Below are 26,952 nucleotides of genomic sequence, written 5' to 3'. Positions count from 1 at the left end.
GACACGCCCGGACTGGCTGGGAGTTCCCATCCATCAGTGATGCTGGGCCTGGGACCCCAGGCTCCCTGTGAACAGACTCGGCCCCAGCGCGTACCTGCCGACTGCTGCGTGGGAGCCTCGCCAGCCGCACGCCTGACATGTCAAACAGCCTCACCTGGCGGTTGTCGTGGGGGAGGGCAATGATTTTTTGGCCAACGCACACATTGATCCTACAAAGAGATAAAGTCAGGTTACATACAAAACAATGACAGCACAAGTGTCTGAGTTTATAGATTATGATGCAGTAAGGGATTTCATACTATCCACACTTCAAGGCAGATCACACCAGCAAACCACAGGTATTATCTGCCTAGGGCATCAGGAAACAGGCCAAGTTACTTACATGTAACTTACACGTATGTACTACTCAGTAACCTTGGGCCATAAATGGCTCATTCTTATTCTTACAAAGCTCAATACACCAACCTGACTTTACACCCAAGTTTCAGTATTTATAGAATACTAGATATGCATTAGAGAATCAATAAAAAATATTTTCCCAGGAGTCTAAACCACTTTTCCCAGGGCTCTACCAAGTAAACACAAATTTACATGAAGCAGACACAAGCCACAAGGCCCCCTTCAAGCCACACTAATGGTTCATGTGAGGAGCACCGCCGTCACCTGTTGATGGCAGAGTCCGTGCGGATGGTCGCGATGGGGGACCTCATGTTCTTCAAGTCCCAGACCTTCACGGTGCGGTCGTCGCTGCCGGAGACCACGTTATCTCCTACGGTGAACACGGCAGAGGTCACGGTGCTGCAAGTAAAGGACACAGGGTCAGAACCTCATCAGGAAGTTCCCATCCACACTGCGTAACAGACACATGCTCTTGCTGCCAGAGGCCCTGGCAGGTGGGTGGAGATGTGAACGCTGCAAGTCGTGTACCCCGCTCACTGGCCCTCCCACCTAAACCTCCGCAGGGCATGCAGCTGAGCACAGCTGACCTCTCCTACTCAACCTCAACTTCTCCAGGCAACAGAGCAAGGAAAGGCTCCCAGAAGAGATGGACTAGATTAGACAGAACCTGCCAAAATCTATACAGCAGACGATTAAAAAAAAAAATCCAACCCAACTGCAACTTTCAATCAATTTAATCAGAACACTGGAAAAAATTTCATTCCAACAATAACAAAAACCAATTTTAAAAAAGATATGAACAGACTTCTCCAAGAAAGGTTTACAAATGGCCGATAGGCCCATGAAAATTTGCTCAACATCATTAATCATCAGGGAAATGCAAATCAAACCACAGTGAGCTATCACCTCACACCTGTTAGAATGGCTGTCATCAAAAAGACAAGAGATAAGCATTGGGGAGGATGTGGAGAAAAGGGAACCCTTGTGCACCGTTGGCGGGAATGTAATTGGTAAAGCCACTACGGAAAACAGTGCAGAAGTTCCTCAAACAATTAAAGACAGAACTACCATGTGATTCAGCAATTTCACTCCTGGGTATTTATCTGAAAAAAACAGAAACACTAATTCAAAAAGACACATGCACCCCAATGTTCATAGCAGCATAATTTACAATAGCCAGGACATGGAAGCAACCTAAGTGTCCACCAACAGATGAATGGATAAAGAGGATGTGGTATACATATATACAATGGAATGTTACTCAGCCACGAAAAGGAATGAAATCCTGCCACTTCAGACAACGTGGATGGACCTGGAGGGCACTATGTTAAAATCAAAGGCCACGTGTGCCACAGGGAGAGAGGTGGAAGTGAGGGTAAACCTGAACAGCAACCTGATAACCCACCTGAACTCCCCATCTGAAGAACAAGGACACCGTAAGGGCTTGAGCAGAAACGAGGTGTTGCTGCCCCTTAGGGCCGAGGCACAGCGCTGTCTGAGCAGCTTGGCCATTGGCCAGGCTCTGGGGGCAGATGCCTCTGCTGCCTGTGATTTCCCTGTGGACTCGAGGCCTCAGGAGGTTTGGCCAAGTTAAATTTCAGTTAACATTCTGCTAAATTAGTGGGAAAAAATCCCCACAAAAGCTCGTCTAACTCTATGTTAATGAAATGCTGAAAGACGTCAGGTTTTCAATAAATCACGACCCTGACAGATATTGTAGGGCATCAAAGGGAGAAGCCAGTGAGGCCATCCTTCTAAAGGCCCCTCCGACGCACGTCCCTCAGGGGCGGGTGGGAAGGCTCGGCTCCGCCAAGCTCCCACTGCCTCATTTATCTTGCTGCCGAGAGCAGCCGAGTGTGTGCCTCCAGCTGATGGCGCGGCACCTACTCACCACACACGCTGCGCAGCCTGGAATGTTCTGCTCCCTCCATGGGCCTCAATCAACAGAGCGCCCAGAGAGCTCGCGCTGCTCTTTAGGACTGACAGCTGTCCCCCCACCACACAGAAACACGGCTGCTTTGTGTAACAATCTGCCGAAATTTTCCAGCAAAGTAAGGAAATACATGATGTGGAAAATGCCAGCCTGGGAGACACAGAGGCAGTGACTCCTCTGGCTCCCCGTTGGGCACCATCTGCAGGGCTCCTACCTCTAATTCTTAGGACATAGCTTCCGACGGAGCAAAGTGACACTTTCCCACCTGAAGTACAAGCCAGAGGAGCAAGCGCTCCAGAAACAGGGACCCAGGCTGAACCTTTGTGGCTCTTCCACCTTTGAGGAGACCCCAGGAGGCATCGGGTGGCTCTTGCCTGCTTAGGATCGCGGCAGGGCACGTGAAGTGCAGTCCCACAGATGTGACATGACACACGGACCAGAACGCCTTTCCGCACCCGCACACAGGAGACCCGTTGTGACTGGTGCTGCTTGTAGGGGATCGGGCCACCGCCCTCCTTCCTGACCACTGGCTTCCAAGCTGTGCCTTCCAAGCTAAACGTCCCACAGAGTAACAAGTCTTCGGCAACACCCAGGATCTCAGAGAGCACTGCCCTTCCGATCAGGAGTGCTCTTCAGAAGTTAGAGACTCATGTCTCCTGTGTTTCAAGATCTCTGATGCCTGAACGAGAAATAGAAAACTCATCTCCAAATGAAACACACTTCTGCAGAGTCCTTGAGGGCCGGCTCCCAAAAAAGCAGACCCTGAGATAAAAAACATTCAAAGGAAAAGTCAGTTTTGCATCACAATTAATTTTTCAGGATTTAAAGTCCAACTGCTCCTGGAAGAAAGCAGGGAACGCATATAGCGTGCAGGGCCTCGGTCTCACTTGTTATTTTCTCTCCCAGCCGCCCTCTCTAGGGTCAGTCGAGAGTTTCCCAACTCACCTCGCGACGGGTCTGAACCACAGAACTGCTTCCTCGACAGACTGCACACTTCCCGCGTGCCAGGTCCCACTTCCCACAAGAGAACACGCAACAGAGGGGTGCATGACAACGTCCCCACAGCCCACACTGGCGGAGGACACAGGTGCGCTGCAGGGCTGGGCGCTGTCCTAACACCAACACTCCTACCAACGGCACCCATGCCAGAGCTCTGGGGACGTGCCCGCCATGGCCACAGAGAGGGGCTCCAAGGGGGGAGTCAAAACAGCACTGCTATTACTAGGCTAAATTCTCCTCAGCATTTTATTAACCGAATTAATAAGAACCTTTTCCACAGATTATTCAAAGATGACAGGTCCACACAACCTGATTTAAAATGATTACAGAGAAGTTAAAATCAGTAAGGTTGATACAATAACTTCACACTTGCAGTATCAAGGGTCAAGACTCTGATTTCCTTTCTGTGAAACCTGGTCATGATTTCATTCTTACTAAACAATGTAACAGTCAACCATAAGTCAGATTTGAATGCTGCAATTATATCAATAATTTAAAGAAATCTGAGAGGAACGTATTCCACTTAAATGAGGGGGGGAGTGATCTCCCTCAAGTTTTTTAACGCTCCATCCCCTGGTTTTCTGAGTCCAAGAGTTTATCTGCTTACATGCTCATCAATTAACAGCCAATGTCCCAGTATCAATGTGACGTGATTCTGTGCATAAAAATTTGGAAGTAAAAAATTTCAAAGGTTTATTTTTTAAATCTTCCAAAAGGAAAACATCTGTTTGTAAGTTTTGAAAGTAATATGATATAAACAAGCCCTATTCATAAGATAAAAGTCACAAATATATTAGGAACTACAAGATTTTTACTCTCAAATATGTTAGTAGATTGGCCCTAAATTGCACAGTTGGAGCCAGCGGGCCCGGCCTGGGTCTGTGCGGATGGTCCCGGGGCTGGGAAGGCACCTCTCCTTCACTGGTATAATGAGGAGTCCACCCAAAGCGTCTCTCCCACCAGAGCGTGGGGTGACTCCCCTAACGCTGGACAACAGGTGCTGGAGGGTCCTGACAGCCCGAGATCGTGTGCAAATGCGCCTCAGAACCGCGTGGAGTTCCCAACAGAAGTGACACAGGCTGCACGGAGTATGACGTGTGTGCAGAAACATATACATGCACATGTAAACGTGTCTGTCCAGAAGTGTTACAGGCTGCAGAGACTGTGATGTGTGTGCAGATACATATGCGTGTGTGTGTGTGTGTGTAACGTAAGCCAAGACTAACCTCCCGCCGTCACTACCACCTCCAAAAGCCAGGCTCTGCCCGGCAGCTGCCCCCTCCCCACTCTGCTCACTGCTCGCCATCGCTCAGGGGGTCCTGCCAACACCTCTGTCAGGTCCAGACGTGCCTCGTGTAGGTCTCAGTGAGGCTGTAACGACGCAGTCGGGAAGGTGTCCATCTGTGTGAATAACCTGACGATGCTGCTCTGGGTCACCTCAACGAAAAGTGAAGCAATCAGCTCACAACAAAGAGGCATTTAAATGTACTAATTTCCTTAAGTCCTTATTTTTATTAGTTACTAATCAGCCCTTCTTCAATGAGGAATTTAAAAAGGATAAATGGAGAAATATTAAATCTCCTCTTGCTTTTCAAAACTATCTCTTGAATTTCAAACAACTTTTAAATGTATCACCGGGGATCAGTAATTAAATTACTGTATATCCACTACCTACCTCTAAAGCCAAGGTGAGCGAGCAGGAAGGAGGTGGCTCCTCAGCCGCTGACACAGAGACACTCCCAAGATCTTTCCACACAGTGCCCACGTGTGCGAGGTGCACGCGCCCACCCGGCAGCTGCCGCGCACCACCACTCATGCCCTCTGCCCATTTCCACGACAAGACAAACATCCACTGATTCATAACCACTGCGGTCAGATCACATTTCTGAGACCACGGCTGCCACTCCAGTCTCTAGGAATCTGAGCAGTCTTTGGGCGAACAGAGCTGAGAAAATCAGAAACGGGGCAATTTATGGGGAGTTCACGCTGTCAGCCTTGGTTTGATGGTAACCTCAGATATCAACCATCTATTGCCAGAAATTACATAAGTCTCTACACTTCCCCAAATGAAACTGTTTTCAATCTACCCAAGCAAACAGAAGACAGAGGCAGACTCCCAGGCAGGTGGGGAAGGGGCTGTAAACTGGGGGGAGTTCAGGTTCGGGTTCTGAGGCCCCTGTGGTGCCCCGGGCCTCTCCTTCCTCCAGCAGTCATTGCTATCCCTGTTCCTCCTCCTCATCACGGACGAGGGCTGAAGACCATGACCAGGAATGACAGAGTCTCAGACCAGCGCAGAGGTCTGCCAACCACCCCTACCTGCCGCCCGCCTCTAGCACAGGCCTGCACACACGCTGTGTCGCTGACCAAGCACAGACTTCAACAGTTAAATCGAACCACCACCCAGTTAAAAGTTTCACACTGTCAAAACACTTTTTCTCTTTAAAACTTAGCATAAAGAAAACTGTCAACAGCACGACACAAAATTCAAAGCTACTTTCACCTTCGTAAGCATATGATCTAGAATTTAGATCTCTGGGTATTTGTCAAGAGAAGCATATGAAAATGTCATAACTTTAAAGCAATCATTATAATCTCTAAACTTTTTTAAAAAAAGTTTTTGTTAGATGTCATGTCTTATTTTCTTTAGGCAAGAAAGTACCTAAGTTCACATTTGGGGGATGAAGTTACAATCATATGAAAAGAATCAAGGCAAAAAAGAAAGAAACAAAAAACTTTGCATTCTCAGACATTTTACCCGTGCTGAGCTAATTTCAGATATTTTCAATGCCAGAATTTATTCGCACGTGTAAATACTGTCAGCTGGGTACAGAATGGAGTCATCGGCCACCCACGGGGGAAGCTTAATGACCAGTGACTGCCTCAACTGTCAGTCCCTTTTAATAGCAATTGAAACAAAACAAAATGAATCTAAAAAAACAGGGGGGGTGACGACTCTACCAAGCTCCACAGGAGGCAGCGGTGCTGGGAGGAGAGGGATCAGGAGCCTCCCTTTACAGCAGCGGTCCCCAACCTTTTTGGCACCAGGGACCAATTACGTGGAAGACAATTTTTCCACGGGGTGGGGAGGGGGGCGGGTTTGTTCAGGTGGTAACAGGAGCGATGGTTCAGGTAGTAATGTGAGCGATGGGGAGCAGCAGATGAAGCTTTGCTTGTCCCCTGCTCACCTCCTGCTGTGTGGCCCGGTTTCCAACAGGCCGTGGACCCATACCGGTTTGCGGCCCAGGGGTTGGGGACCCCTGCTTTAGAGGACAGTCTACACGGGCATCTCTCAAGAGCAGCAGTGGTTTTAACCTAAGTATAGGTTTTATTATAGTAGAGCCACTTGCAGGAACGTCTCTGTACCCACAGCCCACAAGGTCAAAGTCCAGCCCCACGGATTGCATGCAACGTACACAGAGGAGCCAAGGTACTGTCCCCACCGGGCTGTCTTGAAGTGGCTCACTCCCCGAGTTACACTGTCAGGTGGAAAACACATGAATACATAAGGATTTAGCTCCTTTCAGATAAAAAGCACTGGATTTCAATTCCAGCTGATGACAGAAATACATGAGACAGAAACTGCCAAGAGTTGAAATTCCTGTGACATTCCAAATTTTTCCAATTAAACATATCTATTATTTCCAAGAACAGTACACACTACAATTCCCACTATTAGGAAAACAGTTTGTTATATAAGGTTTCTAAAATTACTTTTCATGCAAATTGTACACCTTGGGCCACTAAAAGCTAGTCCAATAATACAGCCCAATTCCACTAAGTAAATCCTGTTATGTTAAAATACAGAATGAAAATAAACATAACATACCAAAAAAGAAAAGGGCTCATTTTTTGTCTTTTCTAAAAATTTATGAGGAAAACCATAAAACAGACCTTCCATCTGGGAGCTCTCTCTCTACCCAGCAAAAATAATGCAGCACAAATCTCAAGGGGACCCATTTGGCTACAGATTTTTATCTTACAGTGAAGCGTAACATCTCAAACCCTACTTTCTCAAAAAGGCATAGGGGACTTCCCTGGTGGTCCAGTGGTTAAGACTCCGTGCTCCCAAAGCAGGGGGCCTGGGTTCGATCCCTGGTCAGGGAATTAGATCCTACGTGCCGCAACTAAAGATCCCGCACCCAGTAACGAAGACCTGGTAAGAGAAAATGAAAAGGGAAAAATAAACTCTCTCCCAGCTCCCAGAGAAACTGGACTGCAGAACTAAGCCGTAATGTTGAAGCCTATACCGCAACATCTTGTCTTAAGAAAACCCAACACAGAAAATTCAAATTACCCATATAGGTAAGTGAATTATTCACATTATGAAAGATGTGAGAGTCTAACATTCTTTACTAAAGAATTTGTGCTGAGTTCCTATAAATGAAAATATGCCCTAAGATAGGCTTTTCCAAAGTGTGTTCCACGTCATAGTAATGTGAAATATGTGGTCACATAATTTTAAGAAATACAGCCTCTGTTTAAGTGATGATCCACTGAAAACATTCCACGTGGACTTTTTAGGGCGACACAAGGAAAGAACAGCAACGCTCCTGAGAACAGCACTTCTGAGTGTTGCTTTTAATGTTCAGAAAAGAATCGGGTTAAAAGGATCAAGAAAACCATCCCAAAAAACTCAGTCACCTCCCAGCCCAGGAGCAAGCTCTGCAGGCATTGAAGTGAGCTCCCGAGAGGACATCTCAACTGTCTCTGGCTGGAAGTGCAGGCAGGACGGCCAACCCTGGGGCCGGGGGACAGATGCGGACAAGCACGGGGGGTCATGGGCATCCCTACAGATGTGAGGGGAGGCAGGAGACCCGGAGCTGCGAGTGATCAAAGTGAACAGCGCTCCCTCTACTCTGGTTTTGATAACGGACGCCTTTTGGTGGGTCCACACTTACATCCCCGTGCAAAGGGAGTACATTCCGTGGGTACCATGTCTCATATGGCTCGACCCCAGAAGACCCATGTCAGACACAAAAAGGCAGCAGTCAAGTCAGGGACTAGGAAGAGTCCTTAGCTGAAAGCCTGTAAAATGTCTCACTTCCTGCTTTTCCAAACTGCAGTCATTCCCAGAGGCTTGCAGCTGATGTAATGTGGGATGGTGGTTCCAAAAGGGAGAGAACAGCCTGCAGCCCCACCTGCTGACCACGCGGCCTGGGGCCTCTGCAAGGCCTGCGGGCCCCAGTGCAGCCGCAACCGTGAAGTCGACGGGAAACACAAAAGCCAGCCCCTCACCGGGCCCGCCAATTCACGAAGGATTGAAAAAAGGTAAAGATTCCCCTTCTCTGACACTTACTGCAGGAAATTAGTACCAAAGAGAGAACTTTTTAAAATTGATGTTTGTATCTACACATCAACAAAATATGCTAGCTCATCCTAACAGAGCAAGAAAAAATGTAAATACTCTAAGAGCGGTACTTTACGTATATTCTATTACCATCCAAAAGCTCCCGAGTCCTCGTAGTAAAAGTGAACGCAAGCATGAACCGACATCTCAGGTCGGGGTTGGGAGAGGCCCCCAGGGGCGGACCCAGCATCCTGTCAACTCTAAGCCCCTCCTGATCCCATTAGAAAAAACAAACCTAAGAAACTGTGTCACACACTGGAAATAAGTCCTTCATCCCCGGTTACACTCCTCGTAAGTATCTCTCTCCAAAACAGCCATCGTTTTACACACCCACCAGCTACAAAAACAGACCAGCAATTAAACAGGTATTTTAAACATGACACAGTACTTGCTACCCTCCACAGTCAGAGAAGACAGGTGGGAACAGGCCACTGCTACCATGCTCTCAAAGCTACACCAGGCTCCTCCATCGACTCCCAGTAAGACAAGTAAGTTCTTGGCTTTTTGTGCAAAACAAAAATAAAAACTTTCAGAAGTTAAATAGAGCAACTGAAAATAGAAATGTGACCAAAAGACCCTTCAAATAACACGGAGACAGAGCTCCCTGGAACCAAATTCAGAGTCCGGCAATCTTGAGGACCCTGCTTCGGTTTACCCACAGACGGGGAGGAGGCTGTCAGGACTCACCGAGTCCTCACCGTGCTCCGCACTCACCAGGGGAGCCTCCTGGATTCTGCCCCCGCAGGCCTACCCTACCCCGTGCGGCAGAGGAGGCTCAAGCGAACAGGGCAGAGGCCCGTGCGCCACAAGACAGACTGCCTGTCCTCCATGCGAGACTCCTCCACCCGCCCAGGATCTCCAGCCAGATTCCACTCGGTCCAGGACCACCAGCAGGGCCAGCTCAGTGAGGAGACTGGGGTGGACGGCGCAGGTCAAGTCTGGACAGACGCCTGCTGGGCCAGGGCGGCGAGTTGGCCGAGTGAGGGTCTTGTGGAAGAGGAGCCACGGGGCGCTCGGCGGTGAATCTGGCACAGCCTGAGCATCGCTCATACTCACGGCCACAAAGGCCCATCACCCTTGAGTAGGAGGGTCCGCGAGGCTGCACTAACTCTCAACCATGCCAGTGAATAAAGTGCCAGCTTACGCAGGCAGAAGAAAGGACAGAATCAGCAAAACCATCCCTTCCCAACTCTGGAAGGAATAACTGATTCAGGCAAGGACCCTCGATGACATCAGACCTTTCACTGGGTGGAAGGTCGCTGAGACCTTTCACTGGGTGGAAGGTCACCTCAACGTGTCAACCCTCATGGCTGTGGGGACACCTGGCAGACATTACCTGTGGTCCAGGCCAGCGGCCCCAGTCGTGCAGTGATGGGCGGGACGCAGCACACACAGCAGTGAGACTTACGGCAGAAAGGAAGCCGCAGAAGAAATGCAGAGGGTGCACGTTCCACAAGAGACTGGCTTGCATTCCACACACAAACTTGACGTCACAAAAAGTAACGATAACAAAATGTGTGGAACTGCCCCAGATTAAGAGAGACCAAGGAACATAGTATCTAAACGTAATGAATGAATCTCAATTAAACTTTGAAAAAACATAAAAGATTCTCTGGAGACAACAGGGATAAATGTGAACATAGGCTGGATGTCAGATGCTGTCACAGGCTCTTTTTTATTTTTCTCAGGTGGAAACGATACCATGATATTGAGAGAATGTCCTTATTCTCAAAGACACAGGCTCAGCCAAAGAAAGTACGAGTGCGTGCTGTACATCCAGCCCTTTGCACATGTGTCTGCAGAGACAGAGGCAAATGTGGAGAAACAAAAATGGGTGATTCTAGGAGAAGGGTAATTAGGGATTTGCTGACTATTCTTTCAACTTTTATGTTATGCTTAAACTTTTAAAATGAGAAACTTGGAAAAAAGACGTGCTGACTAAGGAGTAGGGCTGTGCGGGCAGAGTCCTGGCTTGTCCAGCACACTGACCAAACGGTCCCTTCTGCTCCCTCGGCCCTGAGTGACTTGCCTGAAAAGCAGGGAAGAGCAGCTGCTCCTGGGCCCCTGGGCACCCCAGCAGGGTCCCCCCTCCACAAACAGGACCGGCCCCAGGAGGTAGGGGCTTGGGGGAGCCCGGGGTCCCCCTGGCAGGAGCAAGCCCCTCCGGCAGACGAGGGCCTTCCCACTGAAGCCCACACTCGGCTGGGCAGGCACTGGGGCTGTACACACCAACTCTCGACCTCGAGGTTCCGGAAGAACATTGTCCTGGCTTCCTTTTGAACATTTATTAATTTTGAATATTAAATCTAAAACTTAGTACCTAACATTAAACACAGAAAATGGATTCGTTTACAGGACTGTATGACAAAGACAGGAAATTGGACTGAAGCAGCCGACAAGCAGGTTCATCTGCCAAGAAGTGTTTGCTGACATGGCCGCGATCCGGCCTTCACGGATGCGCTGCCGTACAGGAGGGACCCTGCGGGACAGCGGGGGCAGGTGACAGGACATGGTCGGGAGCTGCAGGTGACAGGAGTGCCACTGGGGGCTGCACGGGGCCGCCGGGAGAGGGCCAGGCTGCAGGCTGAGGAGCTGGGAGGCTGGGCATCACTCACTGGGAAGGTCACACGGGGTGAGAACAAGCATGTGGGGGGCAAGCTGTCGGGATGCAGCTCTGCCCACCAGACAGAGGGTGGGACGTGGGGACTCTCCCGGAACAGCCCTGCGAACATGCGTCATGTCAAGACTAGATAAGAATGAGCCCAGCGCGAGGACGAGGAGGGGCAGGGAACCGCTCTGATGTCCACGCCACGACCCGAGCGTTTCCTGGCCCTCCCCCACTTCCTGCCCGCCTCCAATTTCAGGAGGGGACATCAGTGAAATCTTCCAAAATGAAGCTAAGTGTTTTGGGAAAGAGTAGCCATTCTGAAAAACGGTGGAGTCGGAAATTAACACTGAAAATTAAAATAAGAACTGAGTCTTAACGTCTACCTGCAAAACTTCTTTCTCGAATAGTTAAAAAGAGACATCTAAACGACTGAGACTCACTCCGTATGGCCCTGGAAAACATTCACGGAGTGGATGGAAGGGTCCCTGAAGTCCCACAGACGGAAAGTCGTGTCGCGGGAGGAGGTCACCACCAGCCGCTGGGTCGGGTGTGTGCAGCAGTGCGTCAGCTCCTGATCGTGCCCTGCAACAGAGACGAAGGGCAGACGGTCACAGGGAGGCAGGCCCCTGCTATGCTGCCAGTAAGAGGGGTCGAGGGAACGGTGTGTGGGGTCGAGGTGGGACCTGTGTCCATTCCCCTCGTGCATTTGGAAGAGCAGGACAAGTGTGGGTGGGACACTCCTGACCCTGATGGCTGGAAGGTCGGGCAGATCTCCAACAGGCCGAGTGTGTAAATAAGTACAGTTCCAAATTCCGCACTTGCAGAATAACCTCTAATAATACATAGGCGGAGCGCTCGGTAGAATACAACCTTTATCACTCAATGAGAAAAGGCACTCACCGATAAACACGCACAAAGGCCTGTGATGGGCAGAGCTCTGAGACAGCCCAGAGATACCCAGCCCTAGTACACACCCTGCAGGATTCCTGCCCTTGTGTTTGGGCAGAACCTGCAAATGCTCTGGTAATCTTGGTACATTATAAAGCAAAACAGATTTTGCAGATATAACTAAGGCCCCCAAATCACATGGCTTTGAGTTAATCAAAAGAAAGATTGTCCTGGATGAGCCTGACCTAGTCAGGTGGACCCTTCCAAAGGGTCCCGGCAGAGATGCTCTCCTGCTGGCCTGGAAGAAAGCCAACAGCACATGGTGAGATGCCTCTGGAGTGGCCACAGGAGACTGAGGGCAGCCTCTGGATGCTGAGAACTGCCCCCAGCTGACAACAGGCAGGAAAACGGGATCTCAGTCACGGGCCACAAGAAAAGGAATCCTCCCAACGGCAGTAAGAGGACCCCAGGTCTCAGGTGAGAGCACAGCCCCCACCAACACCTTCACTCCACCCATGACACCCTGAGAACTAGAGGGTCAGCGAGCATGTGCCCAGAACTCCTAACCCAGGGGCACAATGTGATAAATTCATGTTATTTTAAGACATTAAGCGTGTGGAAATTTGTTACAAAGCAAAAGAAAACTAATACAACAACCACATTCAAATATCTAGATACTGCATGTATCTAGATGCAATTAACCCCCCCAAAGATAAGATAAATTTAACTGCCAACAGCTCTATTAATCATAAAGGAGCTCTGAAAATCACAGCTGCACCAAGAGAACCAACAGTCCTTCTAGACGAGACGTCGTCTGCACACGACCGGGAATGCAGTGCCTGCACACCTGTCAGGGAGTGAACAAGTTCCGACGTCTCCACGTCATACAGGTTCGCCGTTCTGTCCCACGAGGCTGTCACCGCCTGCTTGCCCCCAACCAGCCAGTCGGCGGCTATGACCACTCCCTGGTGGCTCTTAAGAGATGTCAGTGGCGCCCGGATGGTGGGACAGTCGCTGGATGCGTCCGCGTCTGCATCAGGCTCGTCCTTGTCGGAGCACTCCACCTCGTCCTCGCCACAGAGCTGCTGCTGGGGGAGAGCAGAGAGGCGGTTTCCTGGGAATGCTGAGCCTGCCAGACACGGCTGCACAATCGCACTGTTACTGTCTGTCCTTCTAGGACTTAACCACCATTACGACCAACACCAGTGGGTGTCTGGTACTAAGTGGTGCTCAGTGACTGTGTATCAACTTCACCATCTCCTACTTGGCTAAAACCCTGGGCCAAACATAAGAAGAAAAAATGAGGTAGCTACACCATCAAATGAGCTACAGTTCATTTCCACTAACCAATAAGGGGGGGAAAATAAAATGATTTTCAACATTTTAAGTTTTCATCACAGATTAGGAGAAATGTAATAAAACTAAACACAATTGAAAATCAATAATTTGTCACAATAAAAAAAAGGAACATTCAGTTATCAGAAGCCTATTTAAAACACGTTTAGAATTCTATTGCTATGTTAATAGATATGAGAGTTCACTTTATTTTCCTACATTATCAATAATCTTTTGTCAAAAGCTAAGGATAAAAAAAAAACCTAATAGTCACCCTAGGCTTCAGGTCTTTAAGAAAATACTGTGTATTCATTCAACAAATATTTATCAAGTGCTTACACGGTGCCAGACCACATGCTGGTCACACAGCAGAGAAGGGGAGATGGCCGCTGCCTGGCGTGTCCACGTGGAACTCGTGTAGGAGGTGATGCGGGCCTGGGGCCCCGCCTCACAGAGCGTATGGGCCAGCGGGGGGCAGACACACACGTGGGCACAAGTGCACACACATGGGTATGGGAGCAGATGTCATAGGTATGGACATACATGTCATGCATACACACACATGGACACACACAGCGCAGGGATGTATGTCATGTATACAAACACAGTAGAGGGATGTGACCTGAGCCAAGACTGACCAGCAAAGCTTAAGAAAACCAGTGCTGCCCATCCAAGCACAAGGCTCAGGCTGGGCAGTAATGAGGGAGCGCCACCTGGTCTTCCTTTCGTGGCAGATCACGGAGTGGTCCCGGCACCGACCACACCTCAGGTGCATCTCAAATTCAAGCTGGGGCCCCCAGGGAACCCCCAAGTCCTGAGGCAGCAACTTTCAAGCAAGAAAAGTCCCTGCATCCAACGCAAACAAAATCCTAAAGAAAATAAAGTCAACCTTACGTTCTAAATAAACTATTAAGTTTTTTAATCTAAGTATTATATGTAATAATCCCTCTGACAAAATTGGTGCTTTTTAAATTCTATTTGGAAAAAGAAATCCATACAATGGAAACTCATCTCCTGAACTTCTTGAGCATCAGTCCTCATGCTCATCTCTGCCCTGTCCTCCCCCAGTGCTCACTGTTTCTTGAGTGAACGCATGCATTAAGCACAGCACTTGACAGTTTGGAAATTCCACGAGGGAAAAATCTGTGTTAAAATAAAATACATAATACACTGAATTAAAAATGAATTGTTAAGACCACTTACCTAAAGAAAACTCATTCTTACTCATTACTGGAATTCATTAATTACTTAACCCATCTCTAAATAGAACAACATTTAAAAGGTTTAAAAAGAGAAAAAGTAAAGGAATATTCACAGGCAGAGATATGAAAACTGGAAGATTACTGTAATCCTCTAACAATTACAGCCAAAACGTAAATGGAAACCTAACGTTTGCTCGACTACATGAAATCACTCAGCGCCCTCTGCCTGGCGAAACTTCCCCCCGCTGGAGCAGCACAGGGAAGGGCTGAACATGTGTAGACTCCACAGCAAAGAGCCGCCCTCAACAGAAACTAGGAAGATCAAGTCACCAAAAAGGATAACTAAGACCCCGCATGATTATCCAAAGAAGGTGCATCTGTATCCTACAGGACAAGCAAGCATGTAACCGAGGGGTTTGTGGTTTAAGCCTGTGGATTCATTCTTCTCAACATGCAACCTCTTTTGTTACAAACATTAAAACTTTACCCACATGAGACATTCACAGAAAGAAAGACAAGATGAAAACTCAGAGGGCTATGTACCAGATGAAGAAACAAGATAAAACCCCAGAAAAACAACTAAATGAAGTGCAGATGGGCAAACTTCCAGAAACAATAACTGAAATGAAAAATACACTAGAAGGAATCAATAGTAGAATAACTGAGGCAGAAGAACAGATAAGTGACCTGGAAGACAGAATGGTGGAATTCACTGCTGTGGAACAGAATAAAGAAAAAAGAATGAAAAGAAATGAAGACAGCCTAAGAGACCTCTGGGACAACATTAAATGCAACAACATTCGCATTATAGGGGCCCCAGAAGGAGAAGAGAGAGAGAAAGGACCAGAGAAAATATTTGAATAGATTAGAGTCGAAAACTTCCCTAACATGGGAAAGGAAATAGCCACCCAAGTCCAGGAAGTGCAGAGAGTCCCATACAAGATAAACCCAAGGACAAACACACTGAGACACATAGTAATCAAATTGGCAAAAATTAAAGACAAAGAAAAATTATTGAAAGCAGCAAGGGAAAAACGACAAATAATATACAAAGGAACTCCCATAAGGTTAACAACTGACTTCTCAGCAGAAACTCTACAAGCCAGAAGGGAGTGGCATGATATACTTAAAGTGATGAATGGGAAGACCCTACAACCAAGATTACTCTACCTGGCAAGGATCTCATTCAGATTCGATGGAGAAATCAAAAGCTTTACAGACAAGCAAAAGCTAAGAGAATTCAGCACCACCAAACCAGCTCTACAACAAATGCTAAAGGAACTTCTCTAAGTGGGAAACACAAGAGAAGAAAAGGACCTACAAAAACAAACCCAAAACAATTAAGAAAATGGTCACAGGAACATACATATCGATAATTACGTTAAACGTGAATGGATTAAATGCTCCAATCAAAAGACACAGGGTTGCTGAATGGATACAAAAACAAGACCCATATATATGCTGTCTACAAGAGACCCACTTCAGACCTAGGGACACATTCAGACTGAAAGTGAGGGGATGGAAAGAGATATTCCATGCAAATGGAAATCAAAAGAAAGCTGGAGTAGCAATACTCATATCAGATAAAATAGACTTTAAAATAAAGAATGTTACAAGAGACAAGGAAGGACACTACATAATGATCAAGGGATCAATCCAAGAAGAAAAAATAACAATTATAAATATATATGTACCCAACATAGGGGCACCTCAGAACATAAGGCAATTGCTAACAGCTATAAAAGGGGAAATCAACAGTAACACAATAATCGTGGGGGACCTTAACACCTCACTTACACCAATGGACAGATCATCCAAACAGAAAATTAACAAGGAAACACAAGCTTTAAATGACACAATAGACCAGATAGATTTAACTGATATTAATAGGACATTCCATCCAAAAACAGCAGATTACACTTTCTTCTCAAGTGCGCACAGAACATTCTCCAGGATAGATCACATGTTGGGTCACAAATCAAGCCTCAGTAAATTTAACAAAATTGAAATCATATCAAGCATCTTTTCTGACCACAATGCTATGAGATAAAAAACATAAAAAACACAAACACATGGAGGCTAAACAATACGTTACTAAATAACCAAGAGATCACTGAAGAAATCAAAGAGGAAATCAAAAAGTACCTAGAGACAAATGACAACGAAAACACGACGATCCAAAACCTATGGGATGCAGCAAAAGCAGTTCTAAGAGGGAGGTTTATAGCAATACAAGCCTACCTCAAAAAACAAGAAAAATCTCAAATAAACAATCCAACCTTACACCTAAAGGAACTAGAGAAAGAAGAACAAACAAAACCCAAAGTTAGCAGAAAGAAAGAAATCATAAAGATCAGAGCAGAAATAAATGAAATAGAAACAAAGAAAACAATAGCAAAGATCAATAAAACTGAAAGCTGGTTCTCTGAGAAGATAAATAAAATTGATAAACCATTAGCCGGTCTCATCAAGAAAAAGAGGGAGAGGACTCAAATCAATAAAATTAGAAATGAAAAAGGAGACATTACAACAGACACTGCACAAATACAAAGCACCCTAAGAGACTACTACAAGCAACTCTATGCCAGTAAGATGGACAACCTGGAAGAAACAGACAAATTCTTAGAAAGGTATAACCTTCCAAGACTAAACCAGGAAAAAATAGAAAATATGAACAGGCCAATCACAAGCCCTGAAATTGAAACTGTGATTAAAAATCTTCCAACAAACAAAAGCCCAGGACCAGATGGCTTCACAGGCAAATTCTATCAAACATTTAGAGAAGAGCTAACACCCATCCTTCTCAAACTCTTCCAAAAATTGCAGAGGAAGGAACACTCCCAAACTCATTCTATGAGGCCACCATCACCCTCATACCAAAACCAGACAAAGATACTACAAAAAAAGAAAATTACAGACCAATATCACTGATGAATATAGATGCAAAAACCCTCAACAAAATACTAGCAAACAGAATCCAACAACACATTAAAAGGACCATACACCACGATCAACTGGGATTTATCCCAGGGATGCAAGGATTCTTCAATATACGCAAATCAATCAATGTGATACACCATATTAACAAATTGAAGAATAAAAACCATATGATCATCTCAATAGATGCAGAAAAAGCTTTTGACAAAATTCAACACCCATTTATGATAAAGACCCTCCAGAAAGTGGGCATAGAGGGAACCTACCTCAATATAATAAAGGCCATATACGACAAACCCACAGCAAACATCATTCTCAATGGGGAAAAACTGAAAGCATTTCCTCTAAGATCAGGAACAAGACAAGGATGTCCACTCTCGCCCCTATTATTCAACACAGTTTTGGAAGTCCTAGCCATGGCACTCAGAGAAGAAAAAGAAATAAAAGGAATACAAACTGGAAAAGAAGAAGTAAAACTGTCACTGTTTGGAGATGACATGATACTATACATAGAGAATCTTAAAGATGCCACCAGAAAACTACTAGAGCTAATCAATGAATTTGGTAAAGCTGCAGGTTACAAAATTAATGCACAGAAATCTCTTGCATTCCTATACACTAATGATGAAAAACCTGAAAAGAGAAATGAAGCAAACACTCCCATTTACCACTGCAACAAAAAGAATAAAATACCTAGGAATAAACCTACCTAGGGAGACAAAAGACTTGTATGCAAAAAACTATAAGACACTGTTGAAAGAAATTAAAGATGATATCAACAGATGAAGAGATATACAATGTTCTTGGATTGGAAGAATCAATACTGTGAAAATGACTATACTACCCAAAGCAATCTACAGGTTCAATGCAATCCCTATCAAATTACCAAAGGCATTTTTTACAGAACTAGAACAAAAAATCTTAAAATTTGTAATGGAGACACAAAACACCCTGAATAGCCAAAGCAGTCTTGAGGGAAAAAAACGGAGCAGGAGGAATCAGACTCCCTGACTTCAGACTATACTTCCAAGCTACAGTAATCAAGACAATATGGTACTGGCACAAAAACAGAAATACAGATCAATGGAACAAGATAGAAAGCCCAGAGATAAACCCATGCACATAAGGTCAACTAATCTCTGACAAAGGAGGCAAGGATATACCATGGAGAAAAGACAGTCTCTTCAATAAGCAGTGCTGGGAAAACTGGACAGCTACATGTAAAAGAATGAAATTAAACACTCCCTAACACCACACACAAAAATAAACTCAAAATGGATTAGAGACCTAAATGTAAGACCGGACACTATAAAACTCTTAGAGGAAAACACAGGAAGAACATTCTTTGACATAAATCACAAGATCTTTTGTGATCCACCTCCTAGAGTAATGGAAATAAAAACAAAAAATAAACAAATGGGACCTAATGAAACTTAAAAGCTTTTGCAAAGCAAAGGAAACTACAAACAAGACGAAAAGACAACCGTCAGAATGGGAAAAAATATTTGCAAACGAATCAACGGACAAAGGATTAATCTCCAAAATATATAAACAGCTCATGCAGCTCAATATTAAAAAAACAAACAACCCAATCAAAAAATGGGCAGAAGACCTAAATAGACATTTCTCCAGAGTACATACATACGGCCAAGAAGCACATGAAAAGCTGCTCAACATCACTCATTATTAGAGAAATGCAACTCAAAACTACAATGAGGTATCACCTCACACCAGTTAGAATGGGCATCATCAGAAAATCTACAAACAACAAATGTTGGAGAGGGTGTGGAGAAAAAGGAACCCTCTTGTACTGCTGGTGGGAATGTAAATTGATACAGCCACTATGGAGAACAGTATGGAGGTTCCTTAAAAAACTAAAAATAGAATTACCATATGACCTAGCAATCCCACTACTGGGCATATACCCAGAGAAAACCATAATTCAAAAAGACACATGCACCCCAATGTTCATGGCTGCGCTATTTACAATAGCCAGGTCATGGAAGCAACCTAAATGCCCATCGACAGATGAATGGATAAAGAAGATGTGGTACATATATACAATGGAATATTACTCAGCCATAAAAAGGAACGAAATTGGGTCATTTGTAGAGATGTGGATGAATCTAGAGACCGTCATACAGAGTGAAGTCAGAAAGAGAAAAACAAATATCGTATATTAACACATATATGTGGAACCTAGAAAAATGGTACAGGTGAACCGGTTTGCAGGGCAGAAATAGAGACACACATGTAGAGAACAAACGTATGGACACCAAGGGGGGAAAGTGGCGGGGGGGGGGGGTGGTGGTGTGATGAATTGGGCAATTGGGATTGACATGTATACACTGATGTGTATAAAATGGATGACTAATAAGAACCTGCTGTATAAAAAAATAAATTAAATTAAATTAAAAAAATAAAAGAAGGAAGCAGGCACACAAAAAAAAACAAACTTCACCCACATGAAAATGGTATCACACACACCAGTGACATACAGGATTTATCTCACATGAAAGACAGACAAGTTGTCTAAAATCAAATACATAAAATATTAAGAAGTATAACTTAGCCATAAAATTTTTAAAAACTAATGTAAATGTTTAACATTTGTGGAAAGGAAAGTGAAAGCAAACACACCCGGATATAGACAGAGAAGTTGGGCCTGGTCCGCTCGGCGGCCAGGCTGGGGGCGGCACTCTGGCTGTGTTGAGTGCTGGCGTCCTAGCTGGCAGGTGTCCTCGCATGGCCTCTCCTCAGTGCGTGCAAGGAGAAGGTACAGGGAGCCCTCAGGTGTCTCTTCTCCTACAAACACTGATCCTACTGGATCAGGGTCCCACCCTTGTGACCTTATTTGACCTTAATGACTTCCTTAGAGGCCCATCTCCAAATACAACCGCATGTGGGGTTAGGACTCTAACCTATGAGTTTTGGGGACACACACATTCGGCCCACAACACAAATTATAAGTTTATCCTAAAACTCACAAGCATCCAGAACCTACCAACATACCCCATATCGTGCTTTCAGGGTAAGTAAATGTGCTGCTTACACTAGTGTCGGCTGCAGGCTGAGGAGTGGGCAGCTGAACCGCGTACCTCCAGACATGGGCGGTCTGATCTCCAGAAGCTGAGGAGAGAAAGAGGGGAAATTACCCGAGGTGCAAACGTGCGCTGGCTAGGCTCCTGCTAAGTTCTGTACCTGAGGGATTGCAAGTGACTGACTGTACTTAAACAACTACTTCTGAGACTACGTAATGCTACTGACAATAGCAAAAGTGCACAAAGATAATGATTATCTATAAAAATAATCCCCCTTCATCTTAGGATGGAAAGCTGTAAAGGTTCAGAGAAAATTTACAAGCTGTAGATTTTATTCTCCATCTGGCCAACCTAAGAAAACGGAAACCCAAAACTACAGTAACTCAAGGGCACGTTTCCATCCACTGAACCTGGATGCACCCCACAGCTGGCCATGCAGCCCTTGGTACTGAGACCTTGCTATCACCAGCCAGGCTGCAAGGCGATGCTTGGACTTGGGAATGACAGAGGGCAGCTGAGGGGCACAGGCAGGCCCGCAGACGTGCGAAAGGGCCACCTCCACTGCCCCCATGAGAGCACCGTCTTAACCCCACCTTCTCTGCGTGGCTGCACAGCTTCCCCAAAGCAGTAGATGGCGGCACGTGTCTTGTGGCGTCAAATGGATTTAGTGCCTGACCTGCCCATCTCCCTCCGAGTCAGCGTCCTGTCCAAACCCCTATCTGGCGCTCCACTCTCCAGGCCACTACTTTATGTTTCCATTTCCCACTGCAGCTTCCTGACGTGTCTCGATTTCATCCCTTCTTTCCAGCCTGGTTGTCACTGGTCTCCGTGTCTTCCCAACCACAAAACAAACGGCCCACATAACTAGGTTAAACTCCTGGCCTCCTTTACTCCCCAGATGTTGATTCAGGCATCCACTAGCTCTGTGGGGGAGGCCTGTTAAAACTGGACCCTCAAAGGACCCTGCCACCTGATCGACTTGAGTGTAAGAGCACTGATTAGTCCCACTTCTGTCCTCTGTCCTGGGGTCAGCAGAACTGGCCCATGGGCCAAATCCAGGCAGCCACCCACCCTGTAAACACAAGGGTCACTGCCCACTGCCATGTCCCCTCATCCGTGCACCATCTCTGCTGCTTCCGTGGCAACGGAGCTGAGCAGCTGTGACTCAGACCATGTGGCCTCAAGATGAAAACAGTTACTTCTGGTCCTTTACAGAAAAGCTTGCTGACCTCTGATCTAGACAAACACTCGTCCTTCAGGTTACCATCCATGTCCCCAAAACACCACGGGGGTCCACAGGTGTCGGACAGTTTTATGGAAAAACTCCTCAATATGATAAGGTGTTATTTTATTTTTTCTTAATTTTTATTTTAATTTATTTACGTATTTATTTTTGGCTGCATTGGGTCTTCGTTGCTGCACACAGGCCTTTTTTAAAAAATTTATTTATTTTATTTATTTTTGGCAGCACTGAGTCTTTGTTGCTGCGCACAGGCTTTCTCTAGCTGCGGCGAGCAGGGGCTACTCTTCGTTGGGGTGCATGGGCTTCTCATTGCAGTGGCTTCTCTTGTTGCAGAGCACGGGCTCTAGGTGAATGGGCTTCAGTAGTTGCAGCACACAGGCTCAGCAGTTGTGGCTCACGGGCTCTAGAACACAAGCTCAGTACTTGTGGCGCACGGGCTTAGCTGCTCCCCAGCATGTGGGACCTTCCCAGACCAGGGCTCAAACCTGTGTCCCCTGCACTGGCAGGCAGATTCTTAACCACTGTGCCACCAGGGAAGTCCCTATAATCAAGGTGTTTTTAAACTACGTGAAATGAAAACAAACCCAAGGTACCACAGCTCTTTCCAGGAAAACTGCCTGGGAAGGAGTAAAGATGCGGGCCAGCAGAGAGCCCGACTCGGGGCTGCTAAATTCCTCATCTCTGTGCCGACAGGGCCTCAGAGAAGCGAGCACATTCCCGCGAGCAGGAAGAGCAGGTGGCAGGGATGGGCTTCGTAAAAAGACCTCCAGGAGAACGCGGCCGAGTTCAAACTGACATCAAGTCAAGTTCACCTAATTTGCAATCCACTGCTCATTTAAAAAAAAAGTGCCCCTCAGTGTAGTTTTCTTTATTCATTTCTCGTGCATTTTGTAAAATGTCTACTAACGACTAACTTCTGTGAAAGGCGTGGCTAATCCTGATGCTACTGATGAGAAAGGAATGATGACACAGTTGTTTTCAGGTCAGCAATAACTGTTCAATAAATAAAAAAAACAAAATCAACATACCGGTGAGAGCCAACTGTTCTGATGGATGAAATTTAATGGAATTTACTGCAAAATAAAAATATTACAGAAACAGGTTTAAAATAAGAACGTATCATCAATATTTATTATAATTACAGCATGTATTACAAAGTTAAATTTAAAAACTAAAGGAACTATGATAGTTCAATATTAAATATCCTAATTCAGTTAAACTATGAATAAACATGTAAGTTAAAGAGAACAGAGGTAGTGCCACGTGCCGTGGCCAAAAAAAAAGAAGAGAGGTACAATACAAAGTAACTAAATATGAACTACCAAACTGCTCAAGAATAGGCTACACAGAAAAAGGATATTAATAATCTATTTTTTATACATAGGGAAGTCACCTAGAGTTAAAAATAAACCAGGATGAAAAAAGAAAACATAATTATAACAAGCAGAGGCAGATTACAGTGGTGCACACTGTTTATTGCCTACCCAGCTGCCCACAAGCCCACCCTTCCAAAAACCCAGTCTGTTCTGTTCCAGAAGACTCGGGAACTCAGAGAAGGCAAGCCCCTGATGGCCTAGGGACGGTTTGGATCCGAACGGATCGGAACCAGATGAGGACAGTTACGATACCCTCCCAGTCTCCTCTCCAGATGCAGGAATCTGCCCGAGGTGTCCTGGGGAGGCTCTGGCCCCATGACAACGCTGCCCGGAGACTGACCGGTCCTGAGCCTGCCCGCCTGCCGAGGCGCTCTCCTCAGGCAGACAACGAGAGCCTGGAAGGGTGGAGGCCACTGTTCCTGGTCAGCACCTCCCAGTCACCCCAACACAGGCCGACCCAAGGCACTGGAGAGCCAGCCCACACCCCCCACAGCCCAGACACAGGACATACAGGGAGCTTCCCAAACCTCAGCAAGTTCTCTCTTCCACTAAGACTCTGCCAGGTACGCCATGAGATCGATACTTTTCTAAGAATCTGAAAAATGCTAGAAGATGCTCTTTTACCATTAACACTAGACCAGAGAGAACTGTGGGAAGAGCTGGTGAAAACTGTAACTGCCTTAAAAATGTTAAATAGAAAATGCCCCAAATAAACACTACTAACAAACAGTATTAATGCTCCCAATTTCAACCTCAATTGTTACTTTCTGGTGTCTATGTGGACTCCAGCAAATTAGTGACGTAAGCAGGAACTTTAGTAATACTCACAGATGAGCACGAGGTTTAAGTGAAGAACACAGGCAACGTGCTTAGCCAAGAATCCGGCAAATGGTGGGCGCCAACGACCACCAGCTGCAGGGCCAGTTTATTCTCAGTACTGTTTACACAGACGTTTAACAGCACAACATCACTACATGGGGCGGGGGAACCCCAGCACGCGTGGGTGTGATGAGGCCTTATAGCCCAAAGTCAGCGGGTTGGGCCAAGCCACAGCCCCACCAACAGCTTATTCACAGCACAGCTAATGTCACTCACAGCAGCCACATGAGGAATAGAAGAGAGGGGGCCAGAGACCACAGTTCCTTGTAACAAGCTCCAAGATCGTGTGTGTCTAACAAGACACATGCCCGCCCCCCGCCGGCTCCACTCGGCTCCCCAACGCCAGGGGTTGGGAGGTGTGTGGGGGGAGAGGGCACAAACCTCGGGCACCTCCTCTCTGGAGGCAGCTCCGCCAGTCCACAGGTGGGCACACTCTGCTCAGAGGACCCAAGAGGAAGGAGGCAGGAGGCAGGCGCCAGGCACGTCAACCCACCTGCAGGGAGCTGCGCTGATTAAAAACCCCAGGGCTCCACACTCCCCTCCATTACAGTAACTCAGTCACACAATCAGCACCACCAGGAGGAAAAGGCAAAAGCAGGGTGTAAACACGACAAAGACAGTGCCCAAAGCAGCCTGTGCTCTGCTCTCTCCTCAGACTCCTCTAAGTGCACAAGTCCAGAAAGAAACAGGCACAAACTCACAGCAACAGAGACGGAAGACAGTGAGAAGAGGCACCCGGGAAACACCAGGGTGCAAACACACGGGTGACCACAGGGGGCCAACAGGACACAGGGGTGATGGCACCTGAGTGGACATGGGGGTGATGGCAGGTGACTGAGTGGACATGGGGGTACATTTCTAGACTGCCAAGTCCCACAAATGTCCAACACAATGCTTTTTTAAGAAGACCTAAAAGAAAAATCCTAAAGTCTTCAAGAGACAAATTTCCAACTACCTATGAAGGACCAAGATTCAAAAGAGCATTATTAGACTTTTAATATCAATCCTGAAAGCTATGAAAATAACAAGTCAGGGACTTCCCTGGTGGCGCAGTCGTTAAGAATCTGCCTGCCAATGCAGGGGACACAGGTTCAATCCCTGGTCTGGGAAAATCCCACATGCCATGGAGCAATTAAGCCCGCGTGCCACAACTACTGAGCCCACATGCCACAACTACTGAAGCCCACATACCTAGATCCCAAGCTCCACAAGAGAAGCCCCTGCTCACCGCAACTAGAGAAAGCCCGCGCGCATCAACAAAGACCCAACACAGCCAAAAATAAATAAATAAATAAATTTAGAATAGATAAAAAAATTTTTAAAAAGCAAAAAAAAAAAAAAACACGTCAGCAGAGCACTACCTTCAACTTTCAAAGAAAAGTACTTCCTACATAGAAGACTATACTCAGCCAAACTACCCATCAAGTGTAAAGGTAAAATACATTCTTCAAGCATTTTACAGTCTCAAAATTTTTCCTGTAAGACCCTTTAAGAAGGAAGCTACTGAAAGATAGGCTTCCCTGGAGAAAGAGAAAGAACAGGGTCCAGAAGACAGGAGGTAACAGAGGACAGAGGTGGAGAGAAAGCCCAGGAGGACACAGGAGGTAGACTGCAGGCATCTGTGCTACAGTCCTGGGTACCAACTGTCAGAGGGAGGGGAGGCTTCAGGGAGGGGCCAGAGTGACAGCAAAGGAACACAGACATTCAGGGAATGCCACATGTCAGGCAGATCTGCACAGAACAAGGCCAAAATAAAAGGCCACTATTCCCTTCAGAGGAAGCCAAACTGGGGATTGCAAGTAAGGTACGTGCTTGGGAGCTGTGAACTATATGGATGCAGCCACAACTAGGTAAAACCTGAACATCCATTTAAATGGAAGTCGAGCTGTTACCATTTCACAATGACAAGGAGCACAGAGGGATGGAGGGAGGAAGCGAGCCAATCTCCTTCTCCTTAATCATAGTCACTTCCTTGTAGAAAACTCCAAAATTAAGAAATAATAAGATAGACTATTTTTTTAAATGGAAGAAAAAAGCAAACTATTTAAAACTGTTAAAAGTGGTTGCCTTCTGAGAAGTGAAAATGAGGAGTGAGGAGGGATGAGCAGGAGACAGGTGTGAATTTTTTATACAGGCTGGCTAACACTTTAATTTTTAGGTTGTCTATTTAGCCTGTCACATCCACTGCAGGCAGCAGCAGCCACCCAGACACAGACCTGGGGGAAGACAGTGGGTCCCAGCTGGAGGGGACGGCAGACAAGGCAGGAGTGTATGTGTGTGTGTGGGGGGGGGGGGACGGACGGACATGTTCCATGTGGGAAGGTAGGAGCTGGCTCTCACGCTGAGGCGACAGGGACAGACGAGAGCAGGTGCCCTAAGAGGAGGAGGAGCCTGGCCACGGCCCTGACGGGACAGCAGGTACTCCCTCCACCAAGAGGCCAGAAGACACGCAGAGGAAGGGGTTTCACCCAAGTCCGTGGGGGACACACCTAACCCTGGAGGTGGAGGGCGGACACCACCGCCAAGCCTGTCTGCAGGGGTGAGGGGTGAGTGAGCCGGGGGCAGCGTGACACATGGCCTGGAGCCGGGGCGCTGGGAGGAAGAGTGACATCTGCCCACCGGTGCCCGCAGGAAAAAGCCCTGCATCCACACCCACCAGGATCCCAGGGGCTGACACACAAAGCACCTCTGCACCCGAGGACCCTCCCAATGGAACACAGTTCGTGATGCTAGTGCACGTGTTCCAGCTCCAAAGTGTGCACGGG

General features: G+C 46.6%; 1 protein-coding gene across 7 annotated transcripts in view; it reads right to left on the bottom strand.

Moving 5' to 3' along the window:
• The window catches only part of WDR37 (WD repeat domain 37), an 88,689-nt gene that overhangs the window by 38,269 nt on the left and 23,468 nt on the right, over positions 1-26,952 (bottom strand). For 5 of the 7 annotated variants that reach the window (XM_082450245.1, XM_082450246.1, XM_082450248.1 and 2 more), the window contains 6 exons: positions 22,961-23,005; positions 20,701-20,777; positions 13,022-13,262; positions 11,727-11,868; positions 664-798; positions 95-209 (listed from right to left, as the gene is read on the bottom strand). In XM_082450245.1, coding sequence (XP_082306371.1) covers positions 95-209; positions 664-798; positions 11,727-11,868; positions 13,022-13,262; positions 20,701-20,777; positions 22,961-23,005 — 755 coding nt within the window. The remainder of the gene's footprint in view (positions 1-94; positions 210-663; positions 799-11,726; positions 11,869-13,021; positions 13,263-20,700; positions 20,778-22,960; positions 23,006-26,952) is intronic. The other 2 variants (XM_082450251.1, XM_082450250.1) reach the window with 1 other exon arrangement.

Source organism: Balaenoptera physalus, assembly GCF_965194825.1.
Source record: "Balaenoptera physalus genome assembly, chromosome: 2".
In the NCBI taxonomy this organism is placed as follows: Eukaryota; Metazoa; Chordata; class Mammalia; order Artiodactyla; family Balaenopteridae; genus Balaenoptera; species Balaenoptera physalus.
Note: the sequence above shows the minus strand (reverse complement) of the source record. Positions and strands in the feature narration are given on the sequence as shown.